At 37.6% G+C, this 18,866-nt stretch overlaps 1 protein-coding gene across 5 annotated transcripts in view; it reads right to left on the bottom strand.

Annotated features, from left to right (window-relative positions):
• HMGCLL1 (3-hydroxy-3-methylglutaryl-CoA lyase like 1) overlaps window positions 1-18,866 on the bottom strand; it is a 144,730-nt gene that overhangs the window by 56,547 nt on the left and 69,317 nt on the right. For 4 of the 5 annotated variants that reach the window (XM_070584808.1, XM_070584806.1, XM_070584807.1 and 1 more), the window contains exons 6-7: window positions 17,790-17,853; window positions 14,468-14,656 (exon numbers count right to left, since the gene is read on the bottom strand). In XM_070584808.1, coding sequence (XP_070440909.1) covers window positions 14,468-14,656; window positions 17,790-17,853 — 253 coding nt within the window. Of the gene's footprint in view, window positions 1-6,463; window positions 9,015-14,467; window positions 14,657-17,789; window positions 17,854-18,866 lie in introns of those variants that run through there. The other variant, XM_070584810.1, reaches the window with a different exon arrangement.

Below are 18,866 nucleotides of genomic sequence, written 5' to 3' on the forward strand. Positions count from 1 at the left end.
ATACTTTGGATTAACATGGTCTCAGACACACTGGGGACTGTTAATCCTTGGGGAAAGTTCTGTGTCTTTAAGCAAATGAGGCAATAATAAAATAGGATAAAATTCAGAAAGTTGTCTTCACCTCTTTATTGAAGTTCTGTCTTAGCAATCAAAATGAGTCCCTCTTCTTTTCAACATTTTATTTTGTTTTTTAGTAGACTTGGCTGTGGATAACTCTCTTGGCCTTCTTTCTGCTGATGTGGGTACTAATATTTTTCACTCTAAGGTCTGTTATCTATAAAGTCTTGTATATTTTCAAGGGGAAGTGTTCCAAAATGTTCTATGTAGAAAAATAAGATTTTCTTTCTTTACAAAATAGAAACAGTATTCTTTTAATTTGGCCCTTCAATGAAAACAGTGGGTTTTGGTTAGTGAAGCAAGTTTCCTTTAAGAATGTTTACTGAACTGAAAACATTTTACTAAGAAATGTGAGCTTTATTTAGTTATCTGTAGTTACTATGAGATCAAAGTAAAAAGAATACAATTCTCAAAGCATCCTCTTCAAACCTCAACTTTGTTATCTTAGGAAATTGGTGTCAAAACATATTTTCCATATCCTGCAAGGAAAGTCTTTCCCCAACAAATAGGTCAAGATATTCATACATTTAATATAAATAAATTTAAATGTTTTAAGCACAACTAAATAGAAGAATGTTCTAAGAAATATTCCTGATTAATGAGAAAATGAGCCTTGGGGAGACTTACAGTTTCTGAATGAAGGGAGGAAGAGAGATTGATAGAACACAAGGAAGGAGAAATTCAAAATCAGGAAGACAAACAAGCACATATTACAGTGATTCTCAACCAGGGAAGAAGTCTAAATTTGTAGGCCTTTATAGAAGGAAAATAATGATATTTCATTTTTATACAAACAACAACCTGAATAATTGGAAAAACATGGCAGTTTCTTAGACAGGGAGATAATATTCTTAAGTCAATCCTCTCTAAATTAATCTATGTACTTAATGTAACGGATATTTTGGTTATGAGATTTTGGTCAAATTTAGTTAAAATTCAATCAGACAAAAGAAATGTATAGATATAATTAAGAAGGGCTTGATAGAAAGACTAAAGAAAGGGGTCATGCCATATCAAATTTAAAATCTAATAAAGCCATGTTAATTAAAAGTATGGCACTTATGAAAAACAAATAGACCAAAGGGACAGGAAGAGCCAAGATAAAGTGGGTTGGCATCCTGCTTCTATCCCCTTTCAAGCAGGGGGCTTTGGATACTGACCTAAACTTGGTAAGCCACAGTTGCCTTACGAAAAAAAAAGTTATAAAAAATTACTTCATAGCATTGTTGTGAGGACAAAATAAGATTATTCAGGTAAAACACGATTTAAAAATTCAATAAATGCCAGCTAATGTTATTGTAGAATAGAAACTCTAGAGATAGACTCAATAACATAAAAACATAGTATGTGTCATAGCTGAACATTTTTGTACTGGTGAGGAAAATATGGGTTATGTGATGAATGGATAGTAATGTGTTTATATAAAAAATAGATTCCTATCTTGCAGCATGAATAAAAATATAGCACACTTGGATTAAAGATTTAATTGTCAGAAATGAAGCCAGAGAAAAGATAGGTAATCATGTATATAATTTTGGAGTATTGAAGGTGCCTCTAAGCAAAATTCCAAAGGCAGAAGCCATAAAGAGAAGACAATATTGTCAATCCTTAGTTCTCATCTTACTTTACCCAGCATTTAACACATTGATCTCCTCTGCTTCCTTGATATACTTCTTCCTTTAGAGTTTAGGACTCAAAACTGTCTTGATTTTCTCCAACCTTATGAGTCACTATTTCTCAGTCTCCTCGATATCCCTCTTCTCTCTGATCTCTTAATGATGTAATGTTTTGACGCTCCACTCTTGGTCCTCTTTTCTTCTCTACCCACCATCTCACGCATTCCCTTGGATTTAAATACTATCTATATGCTGATTTCTTCTAAATTTATATCTTTAGCAAAGACTCCTTACCAAAAGCCAATTATTATATATCCAACTGCCTACTCAACATCTCCATCTAGATGTTTAGTAGATTTCTCAAAAACAACATGCCTCAAACTGAAATCCTGATCTTCACCCCCGAATGTTATCCACTCATAGCCTTTCCCATCTCAGTTAATGGCAATTCTTTCTCCTGGTTGTGCAGGTAAAGACTTTGGTGCATCTATGATTCCTATCCTTCCCTTATGCTCCACATGTAATTCATTGTGAAGTCAATTCAAATTTTAGCTTAATACACTATCAAAAACATTCATTATATATATGTATATATAGTCTTGATATCTAGATAGATATATCTTTATATATACGAGAATGACGTATTTTAATAACTAGTAGTAATGTAAGCTGTGTGGTGGGACTATAAGTATAGTTATGCACACACAACGACATTTCAGTCAACAACATATATAGAAGATTATATGTATATGGTCCCATAAGATTAGTACCATATAGCCTAGGTGTGTATTAGGCTATACCATCTAGGTTTGTGTAAGTACACTCTATGGTGTTTGCACAATGACAAAATCGCCTGATGACACATTTCTCAGAATGTATCCTCATTGCTAAGCAATGCATGACTTTAATTTTTCTCTGTGCTTTTCTATATTCTCCAAATATTTACAAATTACCATAATTTTTTAACCACTAAAAACCAACCAATAGGAGAAGTGACATCCCCAAGATGGCAACATAGGTCATTTCTGACTTAACTCCCCCTCACAAGAACAAAAACTAATAGCTATTCATGGATAAGACATCACTGAGAGAATCCCAGGACATGGGAAAGAGGCTGAAGCACTCCCCCACGCCACACAGAGGAAGAGGAACTGCATGAGAAGGATAAGAGGAATGGCTACACTGACTGCATTGCCCCTCTGCTAGGCAGGCACAGCACCACACGGAGAGGACTCCCCTGAGCCTATGGTTCATTCAGTGGGAAAAGAAAGCCCAGGGGAGACATGCAGCGTTCCCCCCCCCCCCCACCGGCCCCCTCAGTGTTGTGGGTTGCTTCATAATAGCTCCTACTCCGGTTTTGCCCCAGGGGAATTGCACTGAGAATCTGCAGGCTTCGACCACTGGGAATCTGACTGTGACAGAGAAAGGGGGAGGGGCTTGCAACAACCAGCACTCAGATCTCGGCAGACCCAGTTCACACCTGCAGGGCCAAGTAGTAGTCCCCAGTAGTGGCTGTCCTCACCTGCAGAACCAAATTGATGGTACACTCTGACCATGGAACTTGGCAGCGTGCAGGTCTGCCTGATTTGGGTCATTAAACAAGGAGTTTTGACAGCACTAGTGCCTGATTTGCCCATGCCAGGGGACTAAGTTACAGCCCCACCAATTGTAGAGAATGACCCCTGGACCCATCTGACTAGAAGGGTTGGCAAGAATACCTGGAAGCTGTATAACCTAGCAAAGCTCAAGCAGAGAGGTAAGTGGACAGAGCTAACTGCCCAGAGAGCAAAGCCTGTACCAGGGGTTGGGGGTAGGGAGGTGGTTCCCCTGCTACACCCAGACAGGGGAACTTCCCTGTCTGAGGGTAGCTTCCAGCCTCTCCCAACTAGAAAGCCTATGTGACTAGAAGGGCTGGTGAGAACACCAGGAAGCTGCATAAACTGAAAATGCTTGAGCCAAGAGGTGGGTGGGCACAGCTGATAGTCTGCAGAGCAAATGCAATGGCCCTGTTCAGCCATGAAAATTGTTTATGGTCTTTACTCAAACCGACTCGCATCCCAAAGAGCCTTACTGGCTTTAGAGCTGCTTCTTCTGCTATGCCCAGGATGGGGAACAATTCTTAGCCTACTCTATGTTGAATACAGCCTTCAGCCTGCCCAACCAGGGAACCTAAGCAGAGCACACAGAAAGCTGTGTAGCCCATCCAATAGCCCCGCTTACAGTGGCACTTGAATAGAGAGCACAGCCTGTGGCTTTCTCTGACAGCAGAGCAAAACCAGAGGCCTCACCTGACCAGGGAATTCATATAACTCTTGTCTGATTTGGGTCCCCAAATAACAAGCCATAGAGGCCCAGGGTCTTGTCCTGCTGCCCTGCCAGGACAGGGAAGGCGAGTATAGAACCCAGTCGCAACCATCTAGTAAGGCTGACCAGAGAACTCTGGAGCCCATCTTACAGCCTCACTTGGGCAGGGAACCAAGCCAGCACTCCTATCAAATTTCTCAGGCAGAAGCACATACTCCTACCCCTGACTGCAGAGCTTGAACAGGTGCCTGACTCCATAATAGATTCTAATAGCAGGCCTCATCTGTCCAAGAACATTACCAGAAGACACCCCCAGAAACCCAAACTGAGCTCACTGGTGAAGAAGGGTCTCTGCCAAAGTAAACCTGTAAAAGTCTAGAAGAGGAGTCAGCTCACTCAAATGCACAGACATCAATGTAAGGAAGTGAGGATCTTGAAAAATCAAGTGCATATGACACCACCAAAGGAAACTAAAAAGCTCCAAAAAGTGACCCTGAAGAAATGGAGACATATGAACTGCCAGACAAAAAAAATCAGAATAATCCTCTTAACTTTAATGAACTATAAAAACACACAGACAACTAAACAAATTTAGGGAAAAAATGCATGAACAAAATGAGAAGTTCAACAAAGAAATAGAAACCAATGGAAAAAAAAATAAGACAGAAATACTAGAGTCAAAAAGTACAATGAATGAAGAATTCAATAGAGAGCTTCCAAAACAGATCCCAATATGCAGAAGCAAGAATCTATGACCTGAAAGAGAGGACATTGGAATTATCCAATCAGAGAGGCAGAAGAAAAAAGCATGAAAAAGAGTGAAGAAAGCCTATGAAACTATGAGACACAATGTAAAGAAATAATATTCACATTATGGGAATAGCGGAAGAAGAGAAAGAGAAAATGATAGAAAATACATTTAAAGTAATAACAGCTGAAAAATTTACAAACTTGGGGAGAGAAATGGACATCCAGACCCACGAGGACCAAAGGACCCCAAATAGATTGAATGAACATTAAGAGGGCTACATGGAGACACACTACAATTAAATTGTCAAAAGTCAAAAACAGAAATTTAAAAGCAGCAAGAGAACAAAGAAAATAACAGAACAGGAACGATTGTAAAACTTTATCAACAGAAAATTTTCAGGCCAGGAGAGAATGAAATGATACATATGAAATATTGAAAGAAAAAAACTGTTAACCAAGAATTCTACACCCAGTGAAGCTGTCCATCAGAAATGAAGGAGAGAAAGAATTTCCCCAGCAAATAAAAGCTGAGGGAGTTTACTGCCACGAGACCAAAGGTACAAGAAATGCTAAAGGGACTTTGAGTGTAAGTAAAAGGACACTAATTAGCATCATAAAAACACAAAAAGATAGTATAAATCTCACTGGTAACGGTAAATATATAATCAAAGCTAGATTCTGTAATATGGTGATGGTGGTACGTAATTCACTTTCAACTCTAGATTAAAGGTTAAAATGCAAACCGTAAAAACATCCACAACTATAAGATTCTGTTATTAGTTACAAAATATAAAAAATATCTAACATCAATAACCTAAAATGTGAGGGGGAGGAGAAGTAAAAGCAAAACATAGGAATTCTACTGAAGTTGTTACTGGTTTAAAATAGGGAGCTACAATTTTAAGATATTTTATGTACGCCTCATGGTAACCACAGGGAAACATCTGTAGAAATTATATAAAGATCGTGATAATGAATTCAAAGTATGCTGATACCAAAAAACATCAAAACACACAAAAAAGACAGCAGGATAAGAAACAATGGATCTACAAAACCCAGGAAACAATTGAGGAAGTGGCAATAGTAAGTTCTTACCTGTGAATAATTATGTTAAATGTAAACAAGATTGGCACAGATGTTAGCTCAGGGCCAATCTTCCTCACACACACATACACACACACACAAAAGCTATCTGCACTTCCATGTTCACTACAGCATTATTTACAAAAGCCAAGACATGGAAGCAAGCTAAGCGCCCACTGATGGATGAATGGATAAAGAAGCTGTGGTATATATACCATGGAATATTTTTCAGCCATAAATAATGACGAAATCCTGCTGCTTGCGACACTGTGGATGGACCTTGAGGGGCATTAGGTTAAGTGACAGGAAATACAAATACTGTATGATCTCACTTGTATGCGGAATCTAAAAAAAACCAAAAGACTAAACTCATAGAAAAAGAGAGCAGTTTTGTGGTTACCAGAGGTACGGTGTCAGGGCAGGAGGAATTAGAGGAAAGTGATCAAATGGTACAGATTTCTAGTTTTAAGATCAATAAGTACTCGGGCTGTAACGTACAACATGAGGACTATAGTTACCACTATTGTATGATATATATGAAAGTTGTTAAGAGAGTAAATCCTAAGAGTTCTCATCTCAAGGAAAAATGTTGCTTTCTTTTTTTGCTTTTTCTTTTTATTATGTCTATATAAGATGACGGATACTAACTAAACTTACTGCAGTAATCATTTCACAATATATGTAAGCAAAACCATTATGCTATACACCTTAAACTTATATAGTGACGTATTTCAATCATATCTCAATAAAATGAGGGAAAAAGGCACCATTATTCCAAAAAGTTTTACTTAATTTGAAGCCTTTAGTAGAAATATATAATCATAATCTGATTCTTACAGTTATTACAACTCATATAGGTTTTTAAAAATTTAAATCAATTTTATAAATTTTATATACAATTTTTTGAATTTAACTTGACTAAATGCCTAAGAAGTTTGACATGATTTCCACATTTTATTTGATAGATGAAAAAGTTATTGAGCCAACTGATGGTGTTTTACCCTGCTTCTTTCTTGTGATTTATACCCCATAGCAGAGGCTATCACACAGAAGGTAGCCAATAAATATTTTTTGGTTAAATAGTTTTAAATAATTCATAAGATAATTCTTCATGGTCAGAATTGATAGATATAATTTCCATTTTATATTCTGCTCTATATTGAAGAGATTTATCAATAAATGGAACAAAAAAAAAAGCTTTGTAGCTTCCAGATTGGGTTCCACGTTTGACTTGCACTTACTGAGTTCCTCATTCTCCACTGTTTTCAGTCTTGAAGCTAACCTTTACTGGTACTTTTAAATAAGTTCGGTGTTCTAAAGTGAGAAGTAATTTAATAAAAATGAGCCAGTATGATCTAATAGCATATACTATGTCTGCCTCATTCAAATCCAGAACTAGAAACATTCAGCAACATATGAGAAAGTCACTCGAACAATAAAGCCAAAGGATTCTTGACTTTTGACTATTACAGTTATCAGTGGCTCCAATTTTGTGTGTGTGTGTGTGTGTATTCATGTGTGTACTTGTTTTAGTTTTTAGTGCTGGGCACATAACCATTAACTGGTTATGTTAGAGTAAGCCAAAAAACAGTCATGAGAATAATACTTCTTGTTCAATAACAAATTGACCAATTTCAAACCAATATTCAAAAAAGAAAAGGTCTTTGTCACATTACATTCAAGGCAAGAGAGTATGTGCATAAAGCATCCTTGTAAATATGCATTTTATACAGAGAAAAAATTGAGAAAGGAAATTAGAAAATGAAAAGCTTAATGTGTCTTTATACAAACAATAGAGCAAAACAACAAGCTTTCCACATTAAAGCCACATGTGCTGAGAGAGATAGGACAAGTACTTGGTTGAAAACAAGATATTAAAAACAAGATTAAAACAATAAGATGAGACATTTGCAGAATGGATGAGAAACGCTCAAAAAGATAGTGAGTTTTGCAATTTCCACCTCTTAGGCCAAGGGAAGAATCATATCATATCCTGGCTCCATCCCCACCAATAACATAAAAGCCAAAGTTAAGTCCTAAAGAGAAGAAAGACGAGATTGAGAAGAAAATAATTGCATGAACAGATGTTATTTTTTTCTTGAAGGTGATGATAGCAACAAGGATTCATTTAAAATTAAAAATGGTTGTTTTTTTTAAAAAGGTAAAAATTGAGGCCAGGCTGGTGGTGTAGTGGTTAAGTCCACGTACTCCTCTTAGGCAGCCTAGGGTTGGTGAGTTCGGATTATGGGTGTGGTCCTACACACCACTCATCAAGCCACGCTGTGGCAGCATTCCACATACAAAACAAAGGAAGATGAACACAGATGTCCGCTCAGCAACAATCTTCCTCTAGCAAAAAGAGGAAGATTGGCAACAGATGTTAGCTCAGGGCCAATCTTCCTCGCCAAAAAAAAAGGTAAAAATTTACTAGGATAGGTCTGTCTTCATTATTCAAAAATTATATTGTTATACACAAAGAAAATGAAATAACAGCTTCAGCCCTGGATTGCTGTTTTGGTGCAATCAGAGGGAAAGACAAAGAGACAGCCATTAATCTAATTTTCAGATTAATATGGTCACACTAATAAAGTCAAAATTGCTAAGAAGAGCAAACAAGATATTTTGATTAACTATGCTTTGAACGGATGAAGAAAATTTCATAAAAGACATATGAACACATACTTTGATTTATCTTCTAGTGTAACAGACTTTGCATATGAGGAAACGGGAATCTAGAAAAATATGAGACTTTCCCAATATCACATTTTGTAGATAATAGAAAGGTCAATGTCTTAGCATAACGTTGTTTGTAAGTCTTAAGTGAAAAAGAAAAACGCACATTGAGAGGACAGTGGAGAATTTCCATAAAATGAAGCAGAAAGCACAACACTTAGCCTCGTGGGGAGGGAAAAGTCATCAGGCAGCTCTCTCTCCATCTTCTCTCTCAGCGGCACAGCCCCTGACTCTGCTGCTCTGGACACACTTGCTCCCCAGAGCTCCACCTCTGACTCAGCCTCTGGGTCCCAAGAGAGAGAGTCTAATTATCTATCATGTGTTAGGGATGCTCCTGGATCCTATGAGCTGTGACTTGTGGAACGGAGATCACAAGGTATAACCGTTATTCCTCACGCCTCCTCCTTGCTCCTGGAACGTCAATCAAATGTAAATTAAAGGAGCTGATATAAGGGGAAACAAGGATAAAAAAAAAAAAAGTGAAACCATGATTACAAAGACAGACAAAAGCTTCTGCTGATGAATTCTGTGTCCTTTCTTCTTTACTTTTCTGCCTAATCAGACTTTAAGTAGAAAAACCCTGATTTTCAATTTTTATAACATTTACTTATTTGATGAGCAGGGATGACTTGCAGAGAAGTTCTGGACATGTTTTCTTTCTTGGTGAGCTTCAAGTTTATGATCTAAGCGTAATCTACTATAGAAAGATTAAATACTTTCATTTTTAGCAAATTACAGAAGAATTTCATGTATTATTTCTCAACGTTGATTAATTGAATACCACTTTAAAGCCATCAAGCTCAGAAGCAGCTTTTCTCAACTACCCTTTAAATAGCTGTGGATATGTAGAAATAGATAAAAATTACGTTATCTCTGAAAATAAAAACTAATTGGTCACCTATTGCCAAAACCAGAGAGAAGTTTATATTAATTAAAAGACGTTGGACATAAAGAAAACAAAATTATTCAAATGTTTATTCATTTTTCATCACTGATGTAGGCAATTGAACAACTTGAAAAAAATATATAGAAGGGCCTTGGTTCATCTTTTTCTCACTGACTTTTATGGCTCAGGAGCCCTGTGTGTACACACGAGAAGTGGATGGTGGTAATTTCTGCTGGACTTCTTGTCCTCTTTTATCTACCTATTTATTTTTTAATGATAACTTACACATTACCCCACCTTCCTATGAGAATATTTTCCAACAGGATGCCATGCTGTAGAAAGCTAATTGTGTAGCAAAAAAAAAAAAAAAAAACCTATTTCATGATCAAAAAGCTTTTAGAAATACTGAGTTAAACTAAAACAGTTTTCTTCAGAGCAGTACTGCTCAGAGCCTTTAACATGTGAATCTGACAGCTACATCAGTGTCTGATAAAACAAATATCTGTTGAATAAATTTATGCTGCATTTTCTAAAACCTCTGTAGGAACACCCGGTTTTCAACTTTTTGTTTTCTTTCTTGCTCATTGATTTCTGTTTAGCTCTTTAACAGATGATGATGAAATGAACAATATCTAATGCTTGTATTTACAAAACACATTTGTAACACAATGCTTTACTGGCTCTACTCACAGAAAGAGTAATAAGAGTTAGTATCATTGTTATTAGTAGTAGTTTTAATTGTAATTGGTGTAATAATAGTAGGTATTAACCAAATGTACTGTTGCCACAGAAATCATTCTAGAAATTGCATCTCATCTCAATTTGGTGTAATTTGAGGAGGCAGACATCATGGTATGCATTCTACAATACAGACCTGAGAACAGAGAGACTCATGTGGCTAGTGATTAGAATTTTTAAAATTCTCCTCGAGGGGCCGGCCCAGTGGCACAGCGGTTAAGTGCACACATTCCGCTGCAGGGGCCCGGGGTTCGCTGGTTCAGATCCCAGGTGCAGACACGGCACCGCTTGGCAAACCATGCTGTGGCAGGCATCCCATATATAAAATAGAGGGAGATGGGCACGGATGTGAGCTTTGGGCCAGTCTTCCTCAGCAAAAAGAGGAGGACTGGCAGCAGTTAGCTCATGGCTAATCTTCCTCAAAAAAAAAAAAAGAAAGAAATGAATGCTTTGATGTAAAAATTAGGTAAATAATTTGCTTTTTCTAAAGGAGAACAATAAATATACGAAAAACATTATGAGGAAGGGCACGTTAGCTAAGAGTCTATTAAGTTTAAAAGTAAAAAGGCACGTCTTCTTTCTTTAGGAGAAAGCCAAATATTGCCTATTGTGCTTTGTCTGTATGCTACCAATTAACGGGATACTGTATTTGAGGTATTGGATCTCATTTGTTTCATTCTGTTTTTACCCAATTATGAAGACTCAAATCACTTGAGTGGAGAAAAACAGAGACTGTGCAATTGTTTGGTATTCAGTAGGCTAAACAGTTTGTTCACTGGTGCTTTACTCAGGTACTTGGGATTACGCAGGAGGGTGAGTCTCAATTTTTACACAGAAAATTAAGACAAGTATATTGGGCCGTGTACGTTTCTTCCATTATTAAAATGCTGTACATTTTATCACCTCATTTTCTTGCTCTTTCGGTTTTGAGTGGTTATAAATATCCTGCACTTAAATCTATAGTCTCAGAATTATTTCTCTATATTAAATAATATGTGATGATTATGAGTTCTTGACTCCCATACAACCATCTACAGTCCTATAAGTCATATGTTTAAGTAATAAAAAAAAATACAATAAAACCTGGGAACCCAAGAAAGATCTGTCTACTACACAGTTACTGTGTGCTTTCCAGACTGGGGGGATGGTCCATTTATAACTCTCCTTTCTTTTCTACCTCTGTGGCCAAGTTTCCACTATTCCACGTCTCCTTGTCTTAATATTAACCTCCAGTTTGCAGCACTGTAAACTATGTCTCAACCCCTAAATGAAAGCAAATGCTATCCACTCCACAGCCATCACCAATTTTACTAGAAGCCACTTCAAAGATACCATTTCGAAAACTGAGGTACGTCCACTGCTTCCTGAAGCCAAGGTTACCCTGCTCATAATGAAGCGAGACTTTCTCTGACTTCTCTTCCATTTAAGCCCTGGCAGTTTTTTCCAAGACATTTTTTCTCCTCCACTAAAGGTAAACTTGCTCATTTTGTTGTTGTTGCTATCATTAAGGAGAAGACGTGAGATGACAAAAGGAAAAGAGGACTCGAGGACACCACCTTACTAGGTGCTGCCTGGGAGCAGTACCAAGGTGTGTTTGCAGTGACGCTCCAGGACCACATTCGGCTATCTTTAGGAACATAAAAGTTCCAAACATTTAAAGGTTGTCTCAGCCACATTCAGTTCCAAAGAGAGTAGCAGTAGTATATTTCTTTCTTATGCTGTCACTGACTCATCAAACTATACCAAAGTTAACAGCAGAAAACACAAAAAACTCTACCCCTCCAACTTTTAGCTTCCTCAGCAGGTCTCTGCTTTTTAACTATTTCCTCAATCATTCATGTTAACTAGCCCCTCAGGTTTCCCGTCAGGTTGCTTTTTATACAAGCCACTGTTACCCTCTTCTCCACCCATTCACACTTAAGCTACATCTTAAGCTCTGGGGCCACGGAACACTGACCTGGAAAAACACTCTTGCTTTCCCAGGTCCCTAACTTCCCTCCTGCCTTCTTGCCTCCCACATATACCTAGAGCTTGCGCACACAGTCAAAGAACAGAAGACACAGTGGCAGATGCTTGTAGACCCACTTCCTACTAACTACCACCGAGCTGCTGAAGAGCAGACTATCCACCCCTCCCCTGACACACAACACACAGACACACACCCTAAATAGCTCAGTTTAAGTTGAAGATGTCTTCCATCAGAAAAGATTTATATTCTTCCTGGCACCTGTAGGTGCTACTAACCCACAACCATTTGAAAATAATTTATCCACTTGGGTCTTTCCAAGTCTGCAGGCAATGTGAACTGGAACCCTAAACCCACATGAAGGTCAACAAAAGGTTATGATATACAAGCAGAGACTGGATTTCTCCTCTCCCCATACTCAAGGCCCTGAAAATGAATGTGCTTGCCTTCTCCCTTTGTGAGGGGAATATTGGGGGGGTTCACCCTTTGACTGAGGGTGTGGTATTTTGGGGGTTTCAGCCTTATATAGGTTCTCATCCATGCTCCCCATTTTACTGGGCCCCAAGGTTGTTTCCCATCCCCTGAGTGGCTGCTACAGGATGGGCAAATGCCCCAGGATTTCAGTCCTCACCTCTTTGTAAATAGAGACTTTGCAATTCAACTCGTTCAGCAAATGTCAGAAAGCTTAGCTTCTCCTCTGAATACATTAGTCTTCTTCAGTTCCTGAGGCATGATCCTCCCCTCTCCCAAGGCCTTTTGCCCAACTAGTTTCATCTGCTTGAACTATTTGTTTCACACACTGGTGCGCACACAAACACACAAACACACAGATACACACACACGTTATTGGAGTTAGTGCCTCCTCATTGCTTACATCTGACTTTAAACATTACTTCTTCAGATGGATAGGCTTTCCTTAACCATTAAAATCACAATGGGGTATCACAATACTCGGCACATGGACATTTTCAAGAGGAAGACAGTTTCCAGAAGCAGAAGTCTAGGTTCCCAGATTTTGCACTATCGCCCTGTAGCCCAAAGAACTGACCTATCATTAATTATATAAAAAATATGCTACATGAATAAAATATGAGTCCAAGTGTTACCATATAGACGATATATCCATATAGAGAAATGAGAGAGAGAGACACACACACAAACAGACCTTTTTAGGAACTTGCTGGTCAGGAACACTTAATAAGTTACAGAGGAGCTGAACACAGAATCCCGAAGTGATGCCTAGTTCTCTATTGTTTTAGAAACTAGAATACCTAGGGAAGGGAAATTGTAAAAATTCCCACGCCCAAAAGTCCATGGGATATCATTTTCTCTTCTAATTCAATACAACGTTCCTTGCCTGCTTCCAGAGGATAAATAAGGATTTGTGCACATATGTTACAAAATCAGAATAAGCCCTTGTGGGGCTTGATCTTCACATTGTTTTTTAACTTCTGCCAAGCAACTGTACACTTTAGGACTGTGACACTAAGCTTTACATATTGATTTTCAACCGCATCAAAAAGCTTTCATTTAGTCTTATCTTTAGTTGTCAAAATCTTGGGTTTTAAGAACATCAAATGAATCTAATTTTAGCCACATTTAAGAAACTAACATTAGTTTGAAAATAATACCCTTCAAATGCTATTTATATTTATTCTTTTAAATACATTCAAAATCACTGAGTTATCACTAGGACTGAATAAGAAATTCTTCATCCCCCGACTTTCTAAATCTCTTTGTTTTGATCATCTAACAGAATATACTTGATAAAAACCAGGGGTTCTTTCAAAAGTATGCTTGCCAACATCAGGAAAACATCTTAAACAAAGTATTCTATGTTTCAGCACCATATCTTCTCATCACGGAGCACCAAATTATCAAGAGGAGCATGAGTTACATGATTGCAACAGTGCACTCTACTATCCTTGTGCTTTGTGCTCCTCAAAATGCCATCATATTTCAGTCTATTAAATTTTATGGCTGAGAGCATATGGGAGTTGAAAAAAGCAGACATAGCTCTAAGAGGATTAATACTTTAAAAAGAGCGAATTCAGGGATTTTATCAAATCAAATTAACACTAATAAGAGATATCGTTGCCCTAGAAAATATGTGCAATTTACAAATATTTCCTGAGTGCTTGCCACGTGGCAGGCACTGTTTAAACAGTGTAGTCATAGCAATTTATAAATATTATCTCATTAAAGCTCTTAACGTGTTTATATTACAAATAAGGATATAGACCTTTACACACAGACACAAGTAATACCAAATACCTGAAGTGCCGTAAGGATATTTGCTAGGGCTTGTCCATATGTGTCATGACAGTGAACAGCGAGAGCGCTTGATGGGATTTCTTTCATGACACTTTCCAACATTCTTCTCATGCTTCCTGGAGTTCCCACTCCAATTGTGTCTCCCAGCGAGATCTCATAACAGCCCATGCCATACAATCTCTTAGACACCTATTGGGAAAGGTGAAAAGCTAGTAAAACAATGGAAATGAACAGACTCAAACCCTGGGTCTCCTTAGCGAACATCACCTAGATGTACAAGTCACAACCAAGATCAGTTACGTATCCATGGGAAACATATTTCAGCTTTCTGGTCCTTTTCCTTGCTCACTAAATTCTAAGCATTGCATAAAATTTGGAATGACATCACTGCAATTATCTTTTTCTAATATTCAAGTTTGTCTTAGAGTCATAACTATTTATCTACATGTTCAATTATGAAACCATAAGCTACCATTCCAATTATAGGGGGCTTGCTTCCTCAACCCTTTAATCAAACAGAAGCATTGCAAATTTACTTTGAAGGTAGTCTTTCTCAAGGCATTAGATTAGGGGTCGAGAAAGATCAATAGCAATTTCAGCTCTGTTACTGACTAGCTTTGTAATTGGTAGCATCACAATATTTCTGGCTTAATTTTTCTGGCTCATAAATGGATGCACTTGTGCAAGGTAAATTACAAGTTCCCTTCAAGCTGAATAACTAACGTTACATTCAAAGAGCAATGTGACTTTGCATGAGGGCTGCATGGTATGTTGACAAAGACATGGGTTCTGCAAACAGACAGGTTTGGATTTAAATAGCTGCCACACATGTTAGACATGTGATACTCGGCAGAAGAGTAACCTTTATAAGCCTCAGTCCCTACTCTGTAAAATACAAATGCCAAAACACCCTTACTTAGCATATTTTCTAAGCCTTATTAATTTTTAAAAATTACAATAATAATGTTGATGTTAATAATGACATGTTTGGTTGTAAAAATGAAATAAGAATATATGGAGATCACTTTGTACAAATTCTGGCAGGTGATCACTCATTAATTCATTTATTATGTATTTCTTCAGTGCCTGTTTTATGCCAGGCACCATGCTAAGTGCTCGAATATAATGGGGATACAAATATTGAGATGGTTCATGCTGTTATGCAGCTGGGGGTCAAGTAAGGACAGACTTTAATCAATTCCACTCAGGAATGTGTAAATACAGCTAACATAAGAATTTTTAAACAAAGAAACAGGATTTTAAGAGCATGTGGCGAAGGAACTTGGCCTAGGTCTGTCAAGCAGGAGGGCCTGAGATGTAGTAAGCATTTACTTGTTGAAGTGGGTGAGAACAAGTGTATGAGAACAATGTTCCAGGTGGAATATCAAATGCAAAGGCTGATATGTTCCAGGCAGCTGAAATATAAAATGCACAGGGCATACCAGGTAGGAAAAATGTCAAATGCAAAGAACAGGGGTCATAACAAAGCAAAAACCAGGGGAGAATGGGGCTACATGAAGCTGGTGAAGCAGGCGTGGGACAGACCCTGCAGAGTCTTATAAACCAACCAAGCTTGGGATTTTGGTTGAGGACTCTACCATAAGTGCAATACAAAGTCATGAGAGAATTTGGAGAGGTCGTGATATAATCAGATTTATGTTTTAGAAAGGCAATAACAATATTTAAGACAGGTTTAAGGGTACTCAGAAGGGCTACCTAGTCCAGGCAGAAGACGATTATTGGACAGAAACTGGGGTTAAAAAAGCATAATGCTCATTCTCCTCAACTACCTATTAAATGCCGGAATTTCTTAATGGCCAGGTAGAGGAGAATGAGGCTTCAAAGGAGAAACCTAACTGGAGGAAAATTGTAAGTGTGGTGTCACGGGAATACAAGGGACACAGGGATGTCAGGAAGGAGGGAAGGATCATGAGTCCCAAATTCTTCTGAGAAGTCAAGACAAGGACTGAATACGATCTTGCATTTCTGACCCAAGCACTAATTAGTGATCTTATAAAGAAGGATCTCAGTGGAGTGAAGGGTCTAGAAGTCGTCTTGAAGTATGATGAAGAGTTAGTGACACATGACTAAATGGCCACCACCACTGTAGACAGCCCTGTGAAGAAGTTTAGATGTAGGAAGGTGGAGGCAGATAGTCAATAACTGGATGGGGATGCTGAATTAATAAAGGAAGTTTTCAGATGGAAGAGGTTTGAACATGTTCAAGAGTCAATGGGAAGGATTCTATGCAGGTGAATAAATGGGAGTAAATGAGGGGAAGGACCAGAGGCTTGAATAGGGTGAACGCAGTTTGCAGTAGTCACTTCAGAGAGATGGAGAGTGAGTTGGCCACATAATGTATTAGAATAGCACAGAAGACCCATTTAAGGTTGCTGGTCCTGAATTCCTAATGCTTCCGATCTTTCACATGATTCTCTTCAGCAACTCCTCAGGCATTCTGGTGCAAATAATGAAGAACCTGAGGGTGTGTGTTGTCCATCCAGAGATGGCAGGAGGCAAAAGGCAGAAAAACAAAGGGTTTGGTGTACAGACAGAATTGCATCCAGGTTTTGTGAAGCCTGAAGTTACACCATTTTGGAAGTGTTCTTTAGAAAAGAATGTGTAATTGTGAATACAAATTAATAACAGAGTTTTGGAAGGGTTCTATGCAAGTGAAGGACTAAAAAATTTAAGCTTCATTATTTTATAGTACACTTGCCTCTGCGTGTAAAGGTCTTGCTTAAATAATAGACCATGGGATATCTCTGAAAAATCTGCAATATATTTCAAAAGTTCAAATGAATGTACAAAATAGGAATGGCTTTAGCCAAACTGAAAGTTTATCCTGTCTAAATTTTGATTTTCTAACAACGTCATCGTCACTGCTTCAGGACCATATTACTAAATTTATGAAAATTAACAACCTTAACACATAAACATTAATATACTTCATCTACAAATGAGTTACTGAGATAGTCTAATAGAACCTCCAAGACTGAGCATTTTGTATTCATTCCTTTCAATTAATAAACAGGAACAGGAAGTAAAAAATGAACTTCAATAAGCAAATTCTTAACAACTATAATCTACTGTGCACCCAAATGATCAGACGCAAGTGTTATTTAACTTTGAACAGTTATTGCCAATATACAGGTCTTCAGTGTTAACATGAAACTATTAAAGTGAGCAAACATGTCTGCCATTCCACAGTTCTCCTTGTTGTTTGTTGTGCAGGTGCAATAAATAGCAAGTAAAATAGCCCACTTTTTAAAATAACATATGGCATTTTACCATGAACCAAAAAACCGGAGGTCTATCTTACTTCTGTCACTTTCTGCGTCGTGATGCCTCCTTCATATGGACAGCCCAGGGCGCAAGACACATACCTAAATTTAAAATACAGAGCCATATAAATTTGCTATGGTGGATAAGCCATTTCCTAATTTCCATTTTATACAAATGAAGAAATAGCCAAAAATGTATAAGAAATTTACACTATTCTTTCATTATTGTCTTATTCTCAGACCAAACAAAAGCAATTTTGTATTTTCAATTTAGCTTGCAATTTTTACCTTTCTAAAAATTAAAATTTGACATATGTCATTTGATGGCAGATGGTGATAAGATAACAGGTGTTTATTTCATGGGGTTGTTTATACTATAGCAACATATGAACATTCAACACAAAATACCAGTGAAATATATCGTATTATTTAAACAAGTACATACACTCAACTGTTAAATATCCAGGTCTTTGGAATTATATAGAGAGAGCATGTAGATGACTAACTGAATTTCTCTCTTCACTCCCATCTGGATGTTTTGGCCTCATTTAGATACAGTCATTAATCATCCCCAAACTCCTAGAACTGGCCACAACCTCAAAGTTCATCTTGTTTATCTCCCGTGGGTGTACTGAATCATCCCAAACAGAAGAGTGTCTAGTCTGTGTTTAGGCTCCAAATAAAGATATTCCATAAACTTCTTCAACAATTTACTCTAATCTACAAAGTCAAGCCTTTCCGGCAAGGACAATTTCCATCTTAAAGTATTAAGCTTTAGAAAAAGCCTGTTTTAGCTATTTTCAGCTCAACACCAATCCCATTTTATTAAACTTTTCTCAGAGGTTGTATAATACTTCTATTAAAACAATGCATCATGTGTCTGATTGTCAGGAATGAAGTAATTCACATGAGGGAGAAACGGGTGGTGGGAAATGAGGCTGGAGATCCAATATTTTGGGCCAGAATATGAAAGGCTTTACATAACAAGGCCTTTGAATGCCACACCAAGGAGTCTGAAACTTTGAGACTGCCCAAAATTATTTTGAGGCACACAAAATTATTAGGCAAGGTAATGACAAGATCAGATTTGTTTTCCAGAAATGTAACTCTTTGGG

This window comes from Equus przewalskii, chromosome 19 (genome assembly GCF_037783145.1).
Source record: "Equus przewalskii isolate Varuska chromosome 19, EquPr2, whole genome shotgun sequence".
In the NCBI taxonomy this organism is placed as follows: Eukaryota; Metazoa; Chordata; class Mammalia; order Perissodactyla; family Equidae; genus Equus; species Equus przewalskii.